The sequence below is a fragment of the Somniosus microcephalus genome, chromosome 3, assembly GCF_052327205.1.
Source record: "Somniosus microcephalus isolate GS21.2 chromosome 3, FLI_Smic_1.0, whole genome shotgun sequence".
Taxonomy (NCBI): domain Eukaryota; kingdom Metazoa; phylum Chordata; class Chondrichthyes; order Squaliformes; family Somniosidae; genus Somniosus; species Somniosus microcephalus.
Genome location: NC_140989.1, coordinates 354,546,851 through 354,569,455, shown reverse-complemented (window position 1 = coordinate 354,569,455; position 22,605 = coordinate 354,546,851). Strand labels below are relative to the sequence as shown.

The 22,605-nt window shown below is 43.2% G+C and overlaps 2 protein-coding genes across 3 annotated transcripts in view; one reads left to right on the top strand and one right to left on the bottom strand.

The window, feature by feature from the left end:
- LOC147122354 (heparan sulfate 2-O-sulfotransferase 1) overlaps positions 1–22,605 on the top strand; it is a 299,256-nt gene that overhangs the window by 7,007 nt on the left and 269,644 nt on the right. The gene's annotated exons all lie outside the window — the stretch shown is intronic.
- selenof (selenoprotein F) overlaps positions 3,533–22,605 on the bottom strand; it is an 80,727-nt gene continuing 61,654 nt past the window's right edge. Inside the window, exons 4-5 of the mRNA XM_085983431.1 lie at positions 20,749–20,798; positions 3,533–4,205 (exon numbers count right to left, since the gene is read on the bottom strand). Coding sequence (XP_085839557.1) covers positions 4,074–4,205; positions 20,749–20,798 — 182 coding nt within the window. The 3' untranslated portion in view covers positions 3,533–4,073. The remainder of the gene's footprint in view (positions 4,206–20,748; positions 20,799–22,605) is intronic.

Below are 22,605 nucleotides of genomic sequence, written 5' to 3'. Positions count from 1 at the left end.
GCGAAGTTAAGATTTAAAAGCAAGATTCTCTTAAAAAGATTGTATGTTTTCTCTTTTTAGCATCGTTAAAGTTGCGATTGACTGATCAACTGTAGATTGCATGTCGGTTCTTTTAATAAATCTCTATATTTTTAGAATTGTCTCAAGTCTTCTGTATCAAAAACTCACAAACTCAATCTCTATACACGCTTTGGTGAAGAGTTGCAGAATTCTGAGGGAGGTTTCCAGACCCTCATAATATCCGGGACATTACAGTCTAGCTAAACTTATATCTGGAGGACGGTAACATTTTTGGGTTGTTCCTTTCCTTTAGGGAGAGATAGCCCAGACCTTTAGACCCAATTAAGCGTCTTTAGGATTCGGCTACCTCAAACTTTAGTTGAAAGTGAACGTCTGGAGAAATACGCCTGATCCGGGGTAGCCCTAAAGGGGCTAGGGCTAGTAAATATCCCTTCAAGCCTATATTCTTAATGTTTGACATCAGGACTTCAAGAGCAGCTTTTTCAATATTGATCAATCTCTGTGCTCCAAGCGCAATAATGCGAGCCACATGAATTTTGGACACCTAGGTAAATGGGAGCATAGTATATAGAAATACTCTAGTCTCATTCTGGATTAGGGTTGCAAAATTCTGGGAATTTTTAAAAGAGGAAACTTTCCATGGGAATTTTGAGTTTTTTTGCACACTGATGGTTTTTGTCTCTGACCCTTATATTATCTTTGTCGTCAAAATAGACATACTGTTCCATACAAATAAAAACAGGCTTTCAAAACTTTATTTAGGTTATAATTTTGAACTTTATTGAACCCCCACAAAAAAGACCCATCTAAAATAAGATAAAAAGAGCGTCAGCTTATTTAGCCTGTAATTTGTCCTTATTTTGTCCCTTTGAGTCTTCTACTCATGAGTCTTCTACTCCTCATTGTTCCTCCTGATTCTCTGACTCTGGCTCTGACGTGTCCATTTCCTCCTCTGTGTCAGTGTCTAGCTGTGTGGTGGACACTTCTGTATCTGGCTCAATAAGTTGTAGGTTCGCCCGGATAGCCACCAGTTTCTCCACTCTCGTTAGTCAGCCTGTTGCGCACCTTTGTATGCGTATTCCCCAAAAGTGACCAGTTTCGTTCAGAGGCCGCTGATGAAGGTGGGATTTGGAGTATCACCGATGCAATAGGTGACAGGGTCTCAGATGCACAAAGTCCCTTCCACCAGGTATGTGCACTGATATGCTTGCATGATTCCCATATCCCATCCCCATTCCAAAGACCTTGCTTGGTAGAGAACTTTGCCCACATCCAGATTGAGATGGTGTGAGAGGGTAGAAATCACACTAAGCGCTGTTGATCTGTTCTCCAGAAAGTATTGGTCTCCCAACATGCTTTGGGTCCAGCATGTATGCTGCAGCATGAATCGGCTTGACACAAAATTCTTGACGCGTCTGTATGAATTGAACAATTGCCTTCTCCTCTGCTTTGAGCAGCAGGGATGTGGGTAGGGCAATGCTGATTTGTTCTTTTAAATCAGTAAAAAGCCGGAGAACATCTGACAAGACAGCGTCATCTCCTTCAATCTGAGCAATTGCAGATGCTACTGGTGAGAGTAATTTAAGGCTGCTAACCACACTCTCCCAAAACACATCATCCAGCAGTATTTTCTTGATGGTGGTTTCCATATCCCCAGACTGGGATATTGCCATTTCTTGCAGCGACTCCTTACCCTCCAGAAGGCTGTTGTACATTATGACAACACCACCCCATCTAGTGTTGTTGGGCAGCTTCAGTGTGTTCTTGTTCTTTGTCATTTGCTTGGAGTTGTAGGTTGCTGCAACTACCTGTTTTCCCCTGACATACTTAACAACTTGCTTGGCTCTCTTGTACAGTGCTTCCATGGTTCTCAAACCCATGATGTCCTTGAGGAGCAGGTTAAGCCCATGAGCTGCGCACCCAATAGACGTAATATGAGGGTAGGCCTCCTCCACTTGAGCCCAAGCAGCCTTCATATTCGCAGCATTGTCAGTAACTACTGCAAAGACCTTTTGTGATCCAAGATCGTTGATGACCGCTTTCAGCTCATCAGCAATGTATGTGCCTGTTGTCCTTCGTGTCTGTGCTCTTGAAGAACACTGGGAGAGGAGTGGAGATGATGTCGTTTATGATGCCCTCCCCTCGTACATTTGACCACCCATCTGAGATAACTGCAACACAGTCTGCCATCGCTATCGTTTCTTTGAGCTTTCCTTGGACTCTGTTATACTCAGCCTCCAGCAAATAAGTAGACAAAGCATGTCTGGTGGGAGGACAGTATGCAGGGCGAATAACATTGAAAAATCTCTTCCAGTACACATTGGCTGTGAGCATGAGGGGTGAGCCTGTTGCATATACAGCTCAAGCAAGGCACTCATCTGCATTCTTCTGGCTATGGTTATCCATTGTATCAAAGAACTTTCCAAGTGGGCCAGGAGTTGCTGATGATAAGGAGCCTGATGCTGAATGAGAACCATCATCTTCTTGAATGGAAGCAGAGGAACTCTGGGCTGACTGCTGTGAGCTTTGAGTGAAGTTGTTGCATTTGGATAAATGCTGCTGCATCTTTGTGGCATTCTTTACATATGGCTTTCTACAGTGTTTGCACATGTACACAGTCTTTCCATCTTTAATGCCTGTGGTAAAATGCTTCCACACATCCGACGGTAAACGTGGCATTGTTCTATGCAGAGAAATAAAGGGCAGTCATCTCTGTGTCGAACTGCGGTCGATCAGCACGATTGCAACAGGGTGAGTACATTTTTGCTGATGCTCCATGTGATGGAAGCATGACCTGTACACACACGACACTACATCACCAATAGTGTATTATTTTGTATATTTTAAATTGAAGGACAACAGAGTTCAACAAGTAACTGGTTTATTTGGTATAAAGTCTGATTTACTTACTGCATCATCACAACATCAGCAGAAAACAAAATGACTTCCCTCAGGACCCCTAACCTGGATCTTAAAAAAACTATAGCAGTCTTACAAATGCCTGCAGGCCAATCACAATTCGATATGCAAATATTACAAATAGAGGGAGTTAATCGCTCATCCAACCAATCAGGACACATTTGTTCACAGTCACACACAAAACTTGTAATTATTAGAACAAGCCAAGTAAGAAGATAAACATATATTGATTAAGAAATTCCTTAATAATTAAGATTCCATCTCTGTTAGTAATTTTAAGAGAGGACCTGTGGAAAATAAAGAAATACAAAAAAAAACAATATTATGCTAGCATGTGCTTTTTTGGGCAAAATTCCCAAAATTCCCAAGCTAAACTTCCCGTGGAAAATTTCCAGAAATTTACCAGAAACTTTCCACCCCTTTGCAACCCTATTCTGGATATACAATAGTAGTTGTCAAGACATTGTCAGTTAAACTGTTATGCCAAATTGCAGTCCAGCAGAGCTACAGAAAAAAACCGTAACAAATTAGCTCTGCAAAAACAACACTGATAGACAACTTCCATTAACAAAAGAAATTCCAAACAAAATGCTTCAGAAATAACTTTTATTATTCCAAATTCAAACAATGCCATCTTTCTAACCCACTTCTAATACAGCAGAGCAGAAACACCAGTAAGTGCACAAGACATCAGGCTATACATATCTGTAAAAGGTTTTCTGTGCAGCCTTCACAAAAGTGCAACTCTTTAATGCATCACGTCCACCACAGTAAATAGCAGGCACTATCTATAAAGTACAACCAACAAAAGCCATCTACATTCAATAGAAAATTGTATAATGGATTCAAGGAAGTGAAATTATACAGTACATCTAAATTTGTTTCAAAGAAAAACAACATTTTCAATCATAAAATGGTGATGTGTGACTCAATGGACTGGCCAATTCCTGATAATTCTATTGATGGTTATGGTAATAAATCTATTTCTAATACCAACAGTTCAGTGCATTGCAAAATTTAACATGATATCTATATTGATCAGTGTGTGTCATGACATGGGAGTTTTCCAGATATTAGCAGGGCACTGTATACAAATGGTAACTTGGCCAACTGCAAGAATTATGCCATGTAATTTACAAACGTTCTAACTTTTCACTGAGGAATTCTTCCACACTATCTGTGTTCCATTTGAGGATGCTCAACTCTTCTGCAATGTTCCCTTTGTCGTCCAACAGCTTTAGCACAGGGTCAGAGCCACGCACATACTAGGAAAGCAAAAGAAAATATATAACTGTTAAATTATGTACTGTAAATAACCGCTTTAAACAGGCCTACACAAAATGCTATTTTTTTTCTCTTATTCAAAATGAATTGAAGTTGGATAAGGGGCCACTGCACAAACGTGTACTTGTATTGAATTTTTTTACTGCTGCTTCTACAAGGGCGAAGATACAGATAATGTTTTACAAACAGTTTTTCCCAGGCCGTTTCCTACAATTAGAAGAATAAAGGTGTTTTATAAAAATGGTATTGGTTTCTAAGTTTACTGATTGTTGAAATGAGAAGCCAACATCATAATGAAGCAATTTTACAACTGCACCGTGATTCAGCATCAATTTCTCCATGACAGCTCTGGCCAAGTGTTTTTTACTGCAATAATTAGCATTATCTTGCTGTGCCAGCTCCTTCAATTCACTACCAAGGCAATTTATGTGCTTTCTATTCCTCCCCCCCATCCCTGTCAAACTGGTAGCAGGTAGTATTGCTAAAGTTACAATTACTGAAGCAATTTCTCATACAGGAAATAAAACCCTGAATTTTAAATAGTAGTTTACTAGCGAATGCCACACTATTTATGATTAAATACCAACGGGGTTGCTCCGTGTATATCAAGTAGATTGGCTTCCATTTTTATCTTAGAAAACACAAGGCATCTAGGAGTATGGAAATTACATTCGAGAAACTGCAATTAAACATGTATATTATGGGACTCCTGTGACATCGAATGAGGTGAAGCAGCCTGTTTGTTGAGCCCAAAGACCAATTTTTCCAATTTCCATTTACACAAGGCGCTGGTGCATTGGCCACTTTTTATTTAAGTGCGCAGTCACTTTTAAAGTCAGATAAATAACTTGTGGGAGTCAAGAAACTCAAATACTCCATATAAAACAAGGAGGAACATCTAGGGCAACGTGGTAACTCCACCTCTGCAACCAGGATGGGTGAACTTAAGACAGTGGGAGAGGAGCCAATTAACTCATTGACCATATCCAGAATTAGTGCAAAAGGCTGCTAATTTATGCCAATGCCGTTGAGCTTCAGAAAAGCTTAATGCTGTACTAAGTTTGAAAAAAAGTGGAAAGATACCAAACATCTCAAAAAATAATTCTAAAACAACAGTGCAAGAGTTGCCGTGGAAGGAACCTCTACATTTTTCCTCCTCTGAGATTTTCACCAACGTGAAAATCACATTGCCAAAGCTATGGAACTGTTCCACTGGTGGTGGTGATAATCCAACTCCTGCATATATGCAAAACAGCTCAATGCCATACATAAACATGTTACATTATGTCTTCAATACACAACATACATAACAAAAAATTGAAAATTAGTGAGTGACTGGGTGGCCTGTGGAGGACCCAGATAGTTTGTGCCAATACACGTGCATGTGGGTTGGGGACAAGGGCATAACAAAAGGATAATGGATACTCCTAGGGATTCCCATTTTGGGCATTTAGTACGCATCCCTGATTTTAATTGCTCCACCACTGGCGTTCATGTTTCTATCTGCCGAGGCTCTAAGTTCTGGAATTCCCTCCCTAAACCTCTCCGCCTCTCCTCCTTTATGATGCTCCTTAAAACCGATCTCTTTGACCAATACCCTAATATGTGGCACGTTGTCAAATCTTGTTCCATAACACTCCTATGAAGCGCCTTGGGACGTTTTGCTACATTAAAGGCGCTATATAAATGCAACAACAACAAAATACAAGTTGTTGTAAATCTTTTAAGGGCCCAATGGCTCAAGGTGCTTTTACATTTGCATACCTTCGATCCCAAAACCTACACTGTGCATCAGTCTCCTGCCTTTATACTGTAGTGACTTTTTAATTAAATTCATTGATGGGATGTGGGCATCGCTGGCTAGGCCTGCATTTAGTGCCCATCCCTAATTTGCAAATGTGCCTCCAATTGGTCTACAGGAGAGTGGCGGTACTGCACAGTTTGGGAGATTCTTCAATTAAAAAAATAATTCCAGATTGGGAACCTGAGCAGATGCCGAGTGGTACGATGCACTGTACATGCCTGCATCATAACAGCGCGCGGACATGCTGAACCGATGGTGATAGGTTAGAGTCCTGGTAGTGGTGGGGAAACTTTTAGAGACAATAATCTGGGACAAAATTAATTGGCACTTGGAAAAGTATGTGCTAATAAATAAAAGTCAGCACGGATTTGTTAAAGGCAAATCGTGTTTCACAAACACGATAAAGTAACTTGTTTTTCAGACTGGAGGGAAGTATACAGTGGTGTTCCCCAGGGGTCTGTATTGGGACCACTGCTCTTTTTGATATACATCTTAATGATCTGGACTTGGGTATATAGGGCATCATTTCAAAGTTTGCAGATTATATGAAACTCGAAAATGTAGTAAGCAATGAGCAGGATAGTAACAGACTTCAGGAGGACATAGACTGATTGATGAAATGGGCAGACACATGGCAGATTAAATTTAACACAGAAATGCAAAGTGATATATTTCGGTAGGAAGAATGAGGAGAGGCAATATAAACTAAATGGTATAATTTTAAAGGGGGTGCAGGAACAGAGAGACCTGGGGGTGCTTGTACACATCTTTGAAGGTGGAAGGACAAGTTGAGAAAGCTGCTAAAAAAGATCGAGATCATTGGCTTTACAATAGAGGCATAGAGTACAAAAGAATGTTATGCTAAATCTTTATAAAACACTGGTTAGGCCTCAGCTAGAGCAGCATGTTCAATTCTGGGCACCACACTTTAGGAAGGATGTCAATGCCTCAAAGAGGGTGCAGAATAAATGGGCAATAAATGCCGGCCTTGCCAGCGACGCCCACATCCCGTGAACGAATAAAAAAAAAAATAGATTTACTCGAATGGTACCAGGGATGAGGGACCTGTTATGTTGAGACTGGAGAAGCTGGGATTGTTCTCCTTAGAGCAGAGAAGGTTAAGAGGAGATCTGAGGGTGTTCAAAAGCATGAACTGTTTTGATAGAGTAAATAACGAGCAACTGTTTCCAGTGGCAGAAGGGTCAGTAGCAGAGGACACAGATTTAAGATGATTGGCAAAAGCACCAGAAGTGACGGAGGGAAAAAAAAATTAAGCAGCGAGTTGTTGTGATCTGGAATGTGCTGCCTGAAAGGATGGTGGAAGCAGATTCAATAGTAACGTTCAAAAGGGAATTGGATAAATATTTGAAGGGAAAATAAATGACAGGGCTATGGGGAAAGAGTAGGACTAATTAGATAGTTCTACCAAAGAGCCAGCATAGGCACAATGGGCTGACACAGCACAGAAGGTGGACAATCATTCTATGGTTATATGAGGAGGAGGCCATTCAACCTATCTACAATGGTTTACTGCGGTCAGAAAAGGTTCAGCCACTTTCAAAGAATCACAGAATCTTCCAGCACAGAAGGAGGCCATTCAGCCCAATGTGCCTGTGCCCGCTCTTTGAAAGAGCCATCCAATTAGTCCCACTCTTTCCCCATAGCCCTGCAATTCTTTTCTTTTCAAGTATATAGTAGTGTCGTCAACACCCAACAGGTTTGTGCAGCTAAAGGCACTATAATAATGTGATGGTTCTATAGTATTGATTATAAAAAAAACTTCTTGGTAGAAAGATTGACAAAAGAATTACTACAATCGCAGGGGAAGTTTAAATGTGTGCAGTCGATATCCTGCATTATGCTTAGGTATTCATGGGATTTTAGTTTTCCCCAAAGTATGCCTCACGCACTTCAATATCTGAAATTGTAAGGAGGATCGGCGACATTAGGAACATGTTTTGTGCAATCAACAAACCTGCCACTTCCACCAGTCATGCTGTGGAGCTCCATATTTGGACTTTAGTGGCATCTGGGTACGTGGGGTAGAAAGAACAAGTGGGCACATTTGCCCATTGTAGTAGACCTCATTTTTTGGCATTACAGTCCTGCAATTTTATTTAAAATGTAGTAGTTCTTGTCTGTAATTTTATGGGATGCTTTTTAAAAAAAAAAACATTACTTTGCATTGGCACAAAAATTAAACATGAACGCATTTTACATCTAAACATTTTTCAGGAAAATGTAATAGGTTTACAAATTGTGTAACCAATAGAGAGAAATACATTTAACATCCCATACAGGGGTCCTGTTTCTATCTATATAACTGGAGTAGGAATTGGACAAAGGAATGGGACGCGCTATTCCATGCAATAACCCGGCAGCGATGCACGGTCCAATCTGAATCCCAAACAGTAGAGCCCTGACCCGAGGATTCAGAAGTGGACCCAAGGTGAACAACCTCTTCCTCCTGCTGCCATCAACTGTACTTTATAAAAGGAAGGCTATACTGCAAAGACGTTTGCCTATTCCAGTCAGAAGGAGCACTTAATTTTCCACACGTGGAGTCCATCAAATACAGACCAACCTCCAAAAGAAATCACCACAATTTGTGATATATGCTTACAGCCTCGATCAATCCAGAAAGCAATGTAGAGGGAAATTAGAACGATGCAATAAAGAAGAGTTCCATTGAGATGGGGAAGTAATGGCAGGTGCAATTGTAACCACATCTTGAGTATTGTGTGCAGTTTTGGTCGCCTTATCTGAGGCTGTTCTTGCCATGGAGGGAGTGCAGCGAAGATTCACCAGACTGATACCTGGGATGGCAGGAATGACGGATGAGGAGAGATTGGGTCGATTGGGCTTATACTCGCTGGAGTTTAGAAGAATGAGAGGGGATCTCATTGAAACTTATAACATTCTGACAGGATTAGACAGACTAGATGCAGGATGGATGTCCCCGATGGTCGGGGAGTCCAGAATCAGGGGTCACAGTCTAAGGATAAGGGGTAAGCCATTTAGGACAGAGATGAAGAGGAATTTCTTCACCCAGAGAGTGGTGAACCTGTGGAATTCTCTACCACAGAAGGCAGTAGATGCCAATTCATTAAATATATTCAAGAAGGAATTGGGTATCTTTCTTAAGGCTAAAGGGATCAAGGGATATGGGGAGAAAGCAGGGACAGGGTACTGAATTTGGATGATCAGCCATGATCTCATTGAATGGCGGAGCAGGCTCAAGGGGCCGAATGGCCGACTCCTGCTCCTATCTTCTATGTTTCTATGAATCGAAGACTAACAGTCAATAAATGGCTCGACACCAATCTAAAATGAAACACGTGGACAGCAAGATGCAGACCCGTTTTCTAGCTGGCTAGAAAAGGGTGCAATACAGGAAACTTTGGTTTATCTGGAGGTTAACTGTCCGGAATGCTCGATCCACCGGCAAAATTCAGGAGTCGGTTCAGTAAGTTTTTTTTCTTTTTGTTACTTTTTTCCCCCACCAGTCAGGCTCTGCAAGGTCTAGCTAAAGCTGTTGCTTAGCTACAGAGACGCTTGCAAGCTACGGCCGACTGTTTAGAAGCAACAGGGTTTGTTGCTAGATACGGAGCTCAAAAGCTCCGTATGTTTCAACATTAGCGCTGGTTTGTCTGGCAGTTTTGATGGGACGGCAACAGCTCGGTCCCGTCGGTGCCGGATATCACAAAGTTTCCTATACAAAGGCATTTGTCACTCTGTGGAAATTGGATAATGAGGTGGTCTTATTTTTTTTTTTTTTTTTATAAATGGCACCAAATTGGCTATTGTCCCAAGTTTGAATTTTCTCATCAGTTTATTTTGTTAATAATTTTCTTTTTGCGAGAAAGGTTCATGCTGAAGGATGGAAGTCTGATCATTTCAGGTACCCCATGTCAGCATCAGGTCAGAGATAGAGGCACAGTAAAACTTTCTCTCTACTTCAGCCCCAACATCAAGAGCACCCCCATCAGCACAATTTCCAATGCCAGCCATCCAGTGGCCTCAGAGTGAAATTGCCAGTTAGGGGCAGTTGCGTTATAGGCTCACGCCTACTGCAAATTGGATTAAGACCACCCAAACTTATTTCACAGAAAATCTTTACAGCCAGCCAGAAGAATTTCATCCCAGCAATCTGGTTAGATTTGAACCCAGGTCGGAGAGGAGAAAGGCCAGTGGCTAACACACTGCACCACCCAGTTTTTGCGTTCAGTTACATGACAGACGTCCACCCTCAATGTGGTGAAAGAACTCATGCAGGGCAGCTTGCAATGTCCCCACTTTTTTGACGTACTAGAATATACCACTCCAAAGCCATGTGCTAGGGTTGCTAGTCACCAATTGCTTAATCCTCATGTAACAGGCTGTGGGAAGAGATTTGCCCACCATGAGGCAGAGTCCCCTCCCAGGGTACAAGAGCCTTTCCTTCTTGCTACCATTGCCTCTTTGCCACAAACCCATCTCGCACAATGTCCCACAACCACACACATTGGCTTAAGGAAAGAGTTAGCAAATATACAATCATAGAAATTTCATACAGGTGGCAGCCCTTTCATGCATGTGCTGGCTTCATATTGTAACCATTCATCGAATCCCATTTACCTGCTTTTTTCCAATATTCTTTAATAGGTTTCTTCAAGTACTTATCTAATTACCTCATCATCTGTGATTGACTCAGCTTTAATAGCCACTTACAGTAATACAATCCATATTTTAATAACATTTTGTGCTAAAAAATGTTTCCCAACTTCCATTAAGTTTTTAGTACTAATTCTAAGTTTATATTCACTGGTAATAAGAAGAAATGAGCAGGAGTAGGCCATTCGGCCCTTTGAGCCTGCTCCACCATTCAATGAGATCATGGCTGATCTTCTGCCTAATCTCTCACTATTTACCATATCTGACCTTTGTATACTTTTAGATTCTCCTTCAACCTTCTTTGCTCCAGTGAACAGTCCTAAATTTTGAAATCTCCCATGATACTATATCCTTTTAATCCCATCAGCCAGTAAATTTACATTGACCCTTTTCTGAGGCTCCAATATCCTTTCTACAATGGAGTGCCTAAATAATATTTTGTAAAAAATCTAGGGGCTTTTTAAAAAAAAGTCAAGAATCTCATTTGCCCTTTTCACGGCTTTTTCCACGCAAAGCTGCTTTTAAAGATCTGTATGTATACCCCTCGAGATCTCTCTGCCAATTGTGGACTTTACAGTTCAGATTACATTGCAGAGACGGTAAATAGGACAGTGGGAGAGATTTAAACTAGTAAGGCAAGGGATAAACAAAACCAGAAGAAAGGCAACCAGATAAGGAAAGGAATGCTGTGAAGAATAAGGGTAGCCAATGAAGGTGCATGTATAGAAATGCTAGGAGCATTTTTATCAAGATGACTGAACTTGTAGTGTTTTGGCAACAGGGAACTATTAAGTTATAGGGAATCTCAGAAACATGCAAGATGGGGGCATGCTCAGGAAGTAACCCAGATAGGACACTATGAATGGAATCAGTGTCATCCCTGGACAGCAATGACTCATTTACAATATTAGTGTATTCCAGATCATGTCTAATTTAAATGATGTTACGGTTGTTATTGTCCAGATCATTAAATTGGACCTGATCTGGAATAAACCAATATTGTAAATCAGCACTCAAGTATACAACTTTAAAAGGCCCATTGTCAAAATACTGAAGGAAGTGCTTCAACAAATCAATGCATTTATATAGCACCTTTAATGTACAAAAATGTTGAGTCAGCAGACAGGATAATTATATACCAAAGACTAGTAGATATATATTAAAGAAATTAGTAAATGAATTATTGAAACAATACAGAGAGAACCAATTAAAAAGTCTACAAAGCCTGTAGGGAGAAGAATGAGGGAAACCAGTGGGAATAATACAGGAACCTGCAAAATAGACTGTGGGGCAAAGATGGAACTAGAAAGGCTATAAAAGCAAGAAACTCTTCCAGTATCATAACAGGAGAGTTATCAAAAAAGAATTGAAATTCCTTGAGGATGCAAATTGGATTGAAACAGAAGGTGAACAAAAACGTTAAGATATACAAAATGATTATCTCCTGGAAATAGCCACTACAGAGGACATTAGTGGCATGCTACCAATCAGGAAAAGTGCTACAAATAAACTTAATGGGGGGAATTTTAATCTAAAAAAAAAGGTGGGGTTGGAGCGTTGGGGGGGTTTAAATTGTTAAAAATCGGAATTCTGACCTGAACCTGCCTCCAAACCGCCCACTTCCGGTTTCAACAGAGGCGGGCAGCCAACCCGCTGCCAGGAGGCAGGATGTCAATTTGAATATTTTAATGATCCTCTGGTGGCTGGCCCCGATCTTCACTGCCCCATCTCTCCCCCCCCTATCATCCGGAGGCTGGCCCCAATCTTCCTCTCCCTCCCGATCTTCTGATCTTCCTTCTCTTACCCAACACCCTCCAACCGATCCTCCAGAGGCCCTGATATTCCTTGTCCACCACCCCACCCCCCGCCTGATCCTCCAGAGGTCGGCACTGGTCCCCACCCAATCCCTCCCTCTCTCCCTCCTGTGCTGTTGAGTGCCGAAGGTCTACCCGCCTGGAGCCAGCCAGCCTCTCCAGCTGCGGGTGGGAAACAGAGGTTTCAGATGCAAACCAGGCCTCGCCGTTAAAGTCGTTCTCCCAACCGCATCGGAGCCACTGCCCCCACGAAAATCCAGCCTAATGATTTTGATGGACACGCTAGGGCTTAAAAGCGCTCAAACAAACAAATGTCCAGACATGAAAAAGTTGTAGATCAAAGATCAAAAAAGATTATGGATTAGAAAGGCCATTCAGCCTTCATTCACCCAGAAATGAAAGTCCCCAAATGCAACACCCAATTGTTTCTTAAATGGTTCCAAGATTTTTGCCTCCATTGCTCTACCTGGAAGTCTATTCCATGTATTAATCAGTCTCTGTGCAAAGAAGAGTTTCCTAATATCAGTCTTCTATCTTTCACTAGTTTAAACCAGTGACCCTTTGCCCGGATATCACAATTTAATTTAAATAAATATTCTGGATTTACATTTTCCATTCCCTTATCAACTCTCAAATATCTCATTTCAAGGTTGAAGCGCCAACATTTCTCCAGTCTTTCCTCATAACTTTGACACTCGGGATCAGCTTTGTGACAGTTTGGTCACAACTTCATCTGTCTTGTAGCAAAATACTGCGGATGCTGGAAATCTGAAGTAACAACAGAAAATGCTGGAAATACTCAGCAGGCCAGGCAGCATCCGTGGAGAGAGAAACAGGGTTAACGTTTCAGGTCTGGGACCCTTCATCAGAACTGGAAAAAGCTGAAGATGTAACAGATATTAAGCAGATTCCCCTCGACAGTGGTTGACACGGCCCTTGACCGTGTCCGTTCTATTTCCCGCACTTCTGCTCTCACCCCTTCCCCTCCCTCCCAGAACCACGACAGGGTTCCCCTTGTCCTCACCTTTCACCCCACCAGCCTCCACATTCAACGTATCATCCTCCGCCATTTCCAACGTGATCCCACCACCAAACACTTCTTCCCCTCACCTCCCCTTTCAGCATTCCGAAGGGACCGCTCCCTCCGCGACACCCTGGTCCACTCCTCAATCACCCCTAACAGCCCTTCTCCTTTGCCTGGCACCTTCCCATGCAAGCGCAGGAGATGCAACACATGCCCATTTACCTCCTCCCTTCCCACTGTCCAGGGCCCCAAACACCTTTCAGGTGAAACAGCGATTTACTTGTACTTCTTGCAATTTAATATACTGTATTCGCTGCTCACGATGCGGTCTCCTCTACATTGGGGAGACCAAACGCAGATTGGGCGATTGCTTTGCGGAACACCTCCGTTCAGTCCGTAAGGGTGACCTTGAGCTTCCGGTCGCCTGTCACTTTAATTCTCTGCTTCACTCCCACTCTGATCTCTCTGTCCTCGGGCTATTACACTGTTCCAATGAAGCTCAACGTAAGCTCGAGGAACAGCACCTCATCTTTCGATTAGGCACTTTACAGCCTTCTGGACTCAACATCGAGTTCAACAATTTCAGACAATAATCCCTGCCCCCATTTTTCATGCTGTATGATTTTTGCCATTCCCATTTGCAACATTTTATCTTTCCTGCCTCTTACAAAAGTACAGTATGTTCTTTCAATACCTTCCTCCCCTCATAACACCCCATCCCCTGTCTCTGCACCTGCTTAATATCTGTTACATCTCCAGCTTTTTCCAGTTCTGATGAAGGGTCCCAGACCTGAAACGTTAACTCTGTTTCTCTCTCCACGGATGCTGCCTGGCCTGCTAAGTGTTTCCAGCATTTTCTGTTGTTTTTTCATCTGTCTTGTATTGTACTGTTTTTGTCTACGTTGTTCAACATATATTGCCTCTTGCTAGAGTCCATTATAAAAGATGTAATAGCAGAGCACTTGGAAAACAGTGACCGGATCGAACAAAGTCAACATGGATTTACAAAAGAAGGTAAATCGTGCTTGACTAATCTACTGGAATTTTTTGAGGATGTAACTGGTAAAATAGATAAGGGAGAACCAGTGGATGTGGTGTATTTGGACTTTCAAGTGGCTTTCGATAAGGTCCCGCATAAGAGATTAGCGTATAAAGTGATTGGGGGCAAGATATTGACTTGGATAGAGAACTGGTTGGCAGACAGAAAGCAAAGAGTTGGAATAAACGGGTCTTTTTCCCCGCGTGGCAGGCAGTGACTAGTGGGGTACCGCAGGGATCCGTCCTTGGACCCCAGCTATTCACAATATATATTAATGATCTGGACGAGGGAACTAGATGTAATATCTCCAAGTTTGCAGACGACACAAAGCTGGGTGGGTGTGTGTGCTGTGAGGAGGATGCCGAGAAACTACAGGATGATTTGGACAGGTTGGGTGATTGGGCAGAAGCATGGCAGATGCAATATAACGTGGATAAATGCGAGGTTATCCACTTTGGTGTCAAAAACAGGAAGGCAGATTATTATCTGAATGGCAATAGATTGGGAGAAGGGGGAAGTGCAACGAGAACTGGATGTCCTTGTGCACCAGTCGCTGAAGGTAAGCATGCAGGTGCAGCAGGCGGTTAAGAAGGCAAATGGTATGTTGGCCTTCGTAGTGAGAGGGTTTGAGTACAGGAACAAGGATGTCTTGCTGCAGTTGTACAGGACCTTGGCGAGACCACACCTTGAGTATTGTGTGCAGTTTTGGTCACCTTATCTGCGGAAGGATGTTCTTGCCATGGAAGGAGTGCAGCGAAGATTCACCAGGCTGATACCTGGGATGGCAGGAATGACGTATGAGGAGAGATTGGGTCGATTGGGCTTGTACTCGCTGGAGTTTAGAAGAATGAGAGGGGATCTCATTGAAACTTATAAAATTCTAACAGGACTAGACAGACTAGATGCAGGAAGGATGTTCCCGATGGTCGGGGAGTCCAGAACCAGGGGTCACAGTCTAAGGGATAAGCCATTTAGGACAGAGATGAGGAGGAATTTCTTCACCCAGAGAGTGGTGAACCTGTGGAATTCTCTACCAAAGGCGGCAGTAGAGGCCAATTCATTAAATATATTCCAAGAAGGAGTTGGATATATTTCTTAAGGCTAAAGGGATCAAGGGATATGGAGAGAAGGCAGGAACAGGGTACTGAATTTGGATGATCAGCCATGATCTCACTTAATGGCGGAGCAGGCTCGAGGGGCCGAATGGCCTACTCCTGCTCCTATCTTCTATGTTTCTATGTTGCCAGGCTAAGGTACTTGTGTTTTTTGAGGAAGCGACATTCCAAGTGGAAAGCCTTATGATACAATATATGTAAACTTGAAAAAGCCTTTGATAAATTTTCACTTGTGTAAGGCAGTGGGTGTCCTACATAAAACTGGAAGGGGGAAGGAAGGAGAGAGGGGGAAGGAAGGAAGGAAGAACATAAGAAATAGGAGGAGTAGGCCAATCGGCCCCTCGAGCCTGCTCCGCCATTCAATAAGATCATGGCTGATCTGATCCTAACCGCCAATCTACTATCACAGAACCATCTCCTGAATCTAACAGAATTAGACACACGAAATAGGAGCAGGATCAGGCTACACGGCCCCTGGGCCCGCTCCGCTACCCACAGGGCCATGACCGATCCGAACCTAGACTCATGTCCAAATTCCTGCCCGCTCCCCGTAACCCTTAATTCCCTTTACTTCTAGGAAACTGTCTATTTCTGTTTTAAATTTATGTAATGATGTAGCTTCTACAGCTTTTTGGGGCAGCATATTCCATGGACCTACCACCCTCTGAGTGAAGTAGTTCCTCCTCATCTCAGTTTTGAAAGAGCAGCCCCTTATTCTAAGACTATGCCCCCTAGTTCTAGTTTCACCCATCATCGGGAACATCCTCCCCGCATCCACCCGATCCAACCCCTTCACAATCTTATATGTTTCAATAAGATCGCCTCTCATTCTTCTGAACTCCAATGAGTAGAGTCCCAATCTACTCAACCTCTCCTCATATGTCCATCCCCTCATCCCCGGGATTAACCGAGTGAACCTTCTTTGTAGAGAGAGAAAGAGAAAGGAAGGTAGGAAGGAAGGAAGGTAGGAGAGAGAGGGGGGGAGGGGGGGGAGAGAGAGAGAGAGAGAGAGAGAGAGTGAGAGAGAGAGGAAGGATGGAAGGTAGAGAGAGGAAGGTAGACAGAGAGAGGAAGGAAGGTAGAGAGAGTGAGTGAGGGGAGGGAAAGAAGGAAGGTAGAGAGAGTGAGTGAGGGGAGGGAAAGAAGGAAGGTAGAGAGAGTGAGAGAGGGGAGGGAAAGGAGGAAGGGAGAGAGAGAGAGAGAGAGAGAAAGAAAGAGAGAAAGAGAGAGAGAGAGAGAGGGGGAAGGAAGGAAGGATATTTGCAGATGATACTAAATGCTGTCGGAGGCGGTGGGGAGGAGGAGGTAGAGTCTGTTGGAGCAGCTGTGGAATTATAGAAGAGCAAATACAATATTTGCGAGTGGACCGAACTACAGCAGATAAAATTCAATACAGGTAAATACAATTATTGATCCAGCTAGGGATGAGGCTGAAAGAGATCGACTCAACATTGACCATGTCCAGTTATTGCTGAGCAGCAATTAACAGAACAAAAATGAATGACTGGCTATATTGCTAAATGAGCAGAGTACAAATCTGAGGCCATCAAAAGAAAGAAAGAAGGATGTCAAAGCCTTGGAGAGGGTGCAAAGGAGATTTACCAGAATGGTTCAGGGATGAGGGACTTCAGTTATATGGAGAGACTGGAGAAGCTGTGATTGTTCTCCTTAGAGCAGAGGAGGTTAAGGGGGAATTAAATAGAGGTGTTCACAATTGAGGGGCTTTGATAGAGTGGATAGGGAGAAACTGTTTCCACTGGCAGGAAGGTCAGTAACCAAAGCACAAAGATTTACTATAATTGGCAAAAAAGCTAGGTGGAGATGAAGAGAATTACATTTTTGAATATAAAAACCACAGCGAGTTATGATGATCTGGAATACACTGCCTGAAAGGATGGTAGAAACAGATTCAATAATAACTTTCAAAAGGGAATTGGATATATACGTGAAAAGGAAAAAATTGCAGGGTTATGGGGAAAGAACAGAGGAGTGAAACATAGAAGATAGGTGCAGGAATAGGCCATTCGGCCCCTCAAGCCTGCTCCGCCATTCAATGTGATCATGGCTGATCATCCAAAAGAGTGGGACTAATTGGATAGCTCTTTCAAAGAGGCTGAATGGTCTCCTTCTGTGCTGTATGATTCTGAGTCACAGTTCAAAGCGCTTGACCATCGAGACTCAAGGTTAGGGTTTCTGCAGAGAAGCAGTAATTGCAAAGCATAAAGCGGTCATTTGCACATATTCCTATCTGTCCTCTTCACATCTTGGGAAGTCTGACCACCTCTCCCTGTTTCTAGCCCCGGCATACAAACCGCTCATCAAAAGAGAGAGAACAGTGAAAGTATGGCCAGAGGGGGCAGTATCGGAGCTTCAGGATTGCTTCGAACGCACTGATTGGGGCATGTTTGCCCACAATGACATCGAGGAATACGCATCCACAGTGCTATTCTACATCAACAGCTGCGTCGAGGTCGTCATGACCCACAAAAATATCAGGTCATACCCCAACCAGAAACCCTGGATGAACGGAGAGGTCCGCTCACTGTTGAAAGCACGCGACGCAGCATTTAAAATCGGACGACGCGGCGGTTTACAGAGCAGCTAGGACCAACCTAAAAAAGGGTATCAGGACTGCCAAATGGAAACAGACACTGCGGATAGAGGATCACTTCCGCAACAACTCGGACCCCCGGCGCATGTGGCAAGGCATCCAGTCCATCACTGACTACAAGGGCAAAAACACCAGTCCCCCGGTCAGCGACGCCTCCCTTCCGGAGGAGCTTAACAACTTCTACGCTCGCTTCGACAGGGACAACAAGGAGCCGGCTACCAAAGCCTTGCCACCCCCGGAAGACCAGGTGCTCACTCTGTCGACCTCCGACGTAAGGGGCGCTCTACGCAGAGTGAACACACGAAAGGCTACTGGACCGGATAGCATCCCTGGACGGGTACTCAAGGAATGTGATCAGCTGGCTGATGTCTTCACCGCCATCTTCAACCTGTCATTGGCCCAGGCAGTAGACCCTACATGCTTCAAGACCGCCACCATCATTCCTGTGCCTAAACAAGCGGCTGTGACGTGTCTGAACGACTATCGACCTGTCGCACTCACACCCATCATAATGAAGTGTTTCGAGAGACTGGTCTTAGCCCACATCAAAGCCAGTGTTCCTGCCTCCCTTGACCAACACCAGTTTGCCTATCGGGCAAACAGATCAACGGAGGATGCAATCACAACTGCTCTACACTCGGCACTGAATCACCTAGATGGTAAGGAGACCTACATCAGAATGTTGTTTATAGACTACAGCTCAGCATTCAACACTATCGTCCCCAACAAGCTGGCCACCAAACTCCAAACTCTTGGCCTGAACACTTCCCTCTGCAACTGGACCCTGGACTTCCTAACAAACAGACCCCAGTCTGTCAAATTAGGCAACCACACCTTCCCCTCCCCCCCCCCCGACCCTGAACACGGGGGCCCCACAAGGATGTGTGCTGAGCCCCCTCCTCTACTCCCTCTTCACCCACGACTGTGTGGCTGTTAATGGTTCCAACACCATCATCAAGTTTGCAGATGACACCACGGTAGTAGGCCAGATCACCAACAACGATGAGTCAGCCTACAGGGAGGAGGTCCAGCATCTTGTGAAGTGGTGCGCCGACAACAACCTGGCCCTTAACACCAAGAAAACAAAGGAAATAATCGTGGACTTCAGGAAGTCCAAAGGCGGAAGTCACACCCCCATCCACATCAATGGGGCGGAGGTGGTAAGGGTGGCCAGCTTTAAGTTCCTCGGAGTCCACATCACGGAAGACCTCTCCTGGTCCCTCAACACCTCCTCTCTGGTGAAGAAGGCCCAGCAGCGCCTATATTTCTTGAGGAGGCTGAAGGGATGTAATCTGTCACCCCCGATCCTCTCTAACTTCTACCGCTGCACTATAGAGAGCATCCTGACAAACTGCATCACGGTATGGTACGGCAGCTGTAGCTCCCATGACCGGAAAGCCCTGCAGCGGGTAGTCAAAACTGCCCAACGCATTACCGGCACCCGGCTACCGACCATAGAACATATATATCAGAAACGCTGCCTACGGAGGGCACGGTCCATCATCAAAGACCCTACCCACCCCAGCCACAGTCTGTTCGCCCTCCTACCATCTGGAAGACGCTACAGATGCATTCGCACCCGTACGACCAGATTTAGGAACAGCTTCTTTCCCAGGGCTGTCATCCTACTGAACTCCACAAATAAACACTAAAGCCTGCACATCTGCCGATGCACTTTATTATGGTCATATTTATGCTAATATATATGTACAAATGTATGTTGAAATGTTTAAGTGTCCTAATCCAAATTGTACACTCTCGGGAGCCGCAAGCCTACATTTCGTTGTACTGCACTTGTGCACTAACAATGACAATAAAAGTTGATTTGATTGATCTGTTAAAATGTACACATGTATACATTTGGCATTCTAATAAATGTTTTCAAATGTTACATTTATGCAACAGGTTAAACAGATTTTAATTATGGTTTGCTGCTGTCACCACAAAGCAATGTTAGAAAATTAAAATATTCCTTTTGCACAGCTGTTTATTCGTGACTTTCTCCAAAAACTGTTACATTTGCAACCATCACCAAGAATTGGCAACGGAAAACAAACAATTCATTGTTAGGAATCAAAACACACGAACAGTAATTATACAGTATTAGCAAGTTGAAGGAGAGCCCCACAATGACACTCACTGGCAGCTCTCAAGTCCCCTGTTTGTTAATCATGTTTACCCAGTCCTGTCTCCACTTGCTAATTAGGTACTAGCCAAAAAGTTAACAGAAGTCCTGTGCAAATGAATGGCTCCTGTTTACAGGAACTGCGCCCCCGAGTTTAAGATGGATGGGCATTCATCCTACTTTAAGGATAGGCTGGAAACAGACTTTTTGGCTGATAAATGTTAAAACTGAACATTCTGCTGTGGCAACCTACGGCAATTATATCTTTATAAAAAGTGAGCCATGCTTAAAGGATAAACTGTCGTATTTACACAATTTTCAATTTAAAAATAAAATTACCTTGATCTGCAAACCCTTGAACATCTTGGGCTTATCACTCCTGACAAAAGCTGGAAAAGAATTTTTAAAAATTCAGCATAGCATTCAGTGAACTTTTGTCTACAAAATGTTTTTTTGCTCAGTCAGTTTACTATATTATATAAAATCAAAATGTTTAATTATCTTATTGCAAGTCAGTAACATGTAGCTCCATGTCCAAATAGCATACAACAGCAGCTGCACAATACAATTCGTTCCATATTAAGTAGTTTGGGCCATTTTCTTTCTCTAGGCAGTACAGTGTTGCAATATAATTCAATTGTGATAATCTAATTAATGGGTGGATGGTTTAGGTCGCTTGCAGAATGCAAAAAGCCTAATTTCACATGCGTACTCACAAATCACATGCATCAGGTCAATAAACCAATGAGCAGAGAATACCAGTGAACCAGTCAGACATTTACTCCAGTTGGGGACACTTCAAATTTAGAAGCATTCATCGTTTTAACTGGTGTTCACATTCAAAGGCATAATGTTCCTGGCATTGCATTGGCAAGCAGCATCTTGAGTCACAACACAAAAGGTAAGTAAGTACAGGAAACTCTCGTTTAAACGGCACCTAAATTTCCGGAATTCTCTTATTAACCAGCAAAATTCATACTCCGAAAACACCTCAATAACCGGAAATGTTGCCAAGTCAGAGTCCGAGTCTCCCGCGGTGGCTGAGTTAGTCAGTGGGGGTAGTTCTCCAAACTGCCACTACTTGGCTTCTTGATGCTGTCGGAAGTCCGAACACCTCAATAACAGGAGTCTGACTCTTTGTTTGTTAAAAAATAGCCTCGGTAGAAAACCCTCTCTGTCATCCAGAATTTTTAATCAACCGGCACCATCCCGGTCCCGGATACCAGAGAGTTTCCTATATTGAGCGAGAAATGTTCGGGGGGGGGGATTGTGTCAATATTCTGGCAATTTAAGATAAGAGTACATATTGGTCCAGCAGCGACATTTAAACTCAACTAAAATCCAAATGTCGGGCCTGTTGGAAGTCCCGATGTTTATCCTTACAGTTTGGAAGCATGACTAAATTACAAGGCTTCTTATGGGAGACATTCATGCGTTGAAGGCAGGGTAGTGAAGAGGCATGAGGCTAATCCCCCATTACAATCTATCTCTCCCTGGAGTCTATGGAAGAATGCAACTCAAACGCTTCAAATAAAACTATGTGAGTTAATTCAAGCCAGCATGGGTTTACAAAAGGCAGGTCTCTCCTAACGAAGTTACTGGAATTTTCTGAGGATGCAACAAACACCAAAAGGGGTTGCTGACAGACGTAGTCTTGCGTTTTGGTTATCTTTGGGCGGGGGGCAGTTCAAGCACTCGGGCTTGCTCTGTGCAGATCAATGAGGTGGCTCATAACCACTGACTTCCCAGTCAATGGGAAAGGAGCAGCACCAGCTAAGTATTAACAAATTGCTGGCACCAGTTGCTATAGAAATCATTCCACAATAAAAATTGGAAAGTTTCTGCAGGGCGTGGGAGCTAGTATCTGGCACTGCAATATAAATTGGGGGGTGGGGGGAGGGAGAAAAATAAGCAATGTAGGGCAGGATGGAGGGAAGAAATCATAATATTGGCATTTACAAATCCATTTACTAGTAAACCGAATTAGATTAATTAAGGAATAAAGCCTAAATGATCTGAATTTATGCAGAATATACTTTCCACATTGAAGCAGAATGATAGCAATACTGTTCTATAATCCAAGACGACCAAGTATGCACTGTAAACCAGTGCATAATGCCATTCAAAATGTAACACATAAATAGGCCTGTGTATGAAAACAACATATAGTAACATAGGACAGGAGCAGGCCATTCA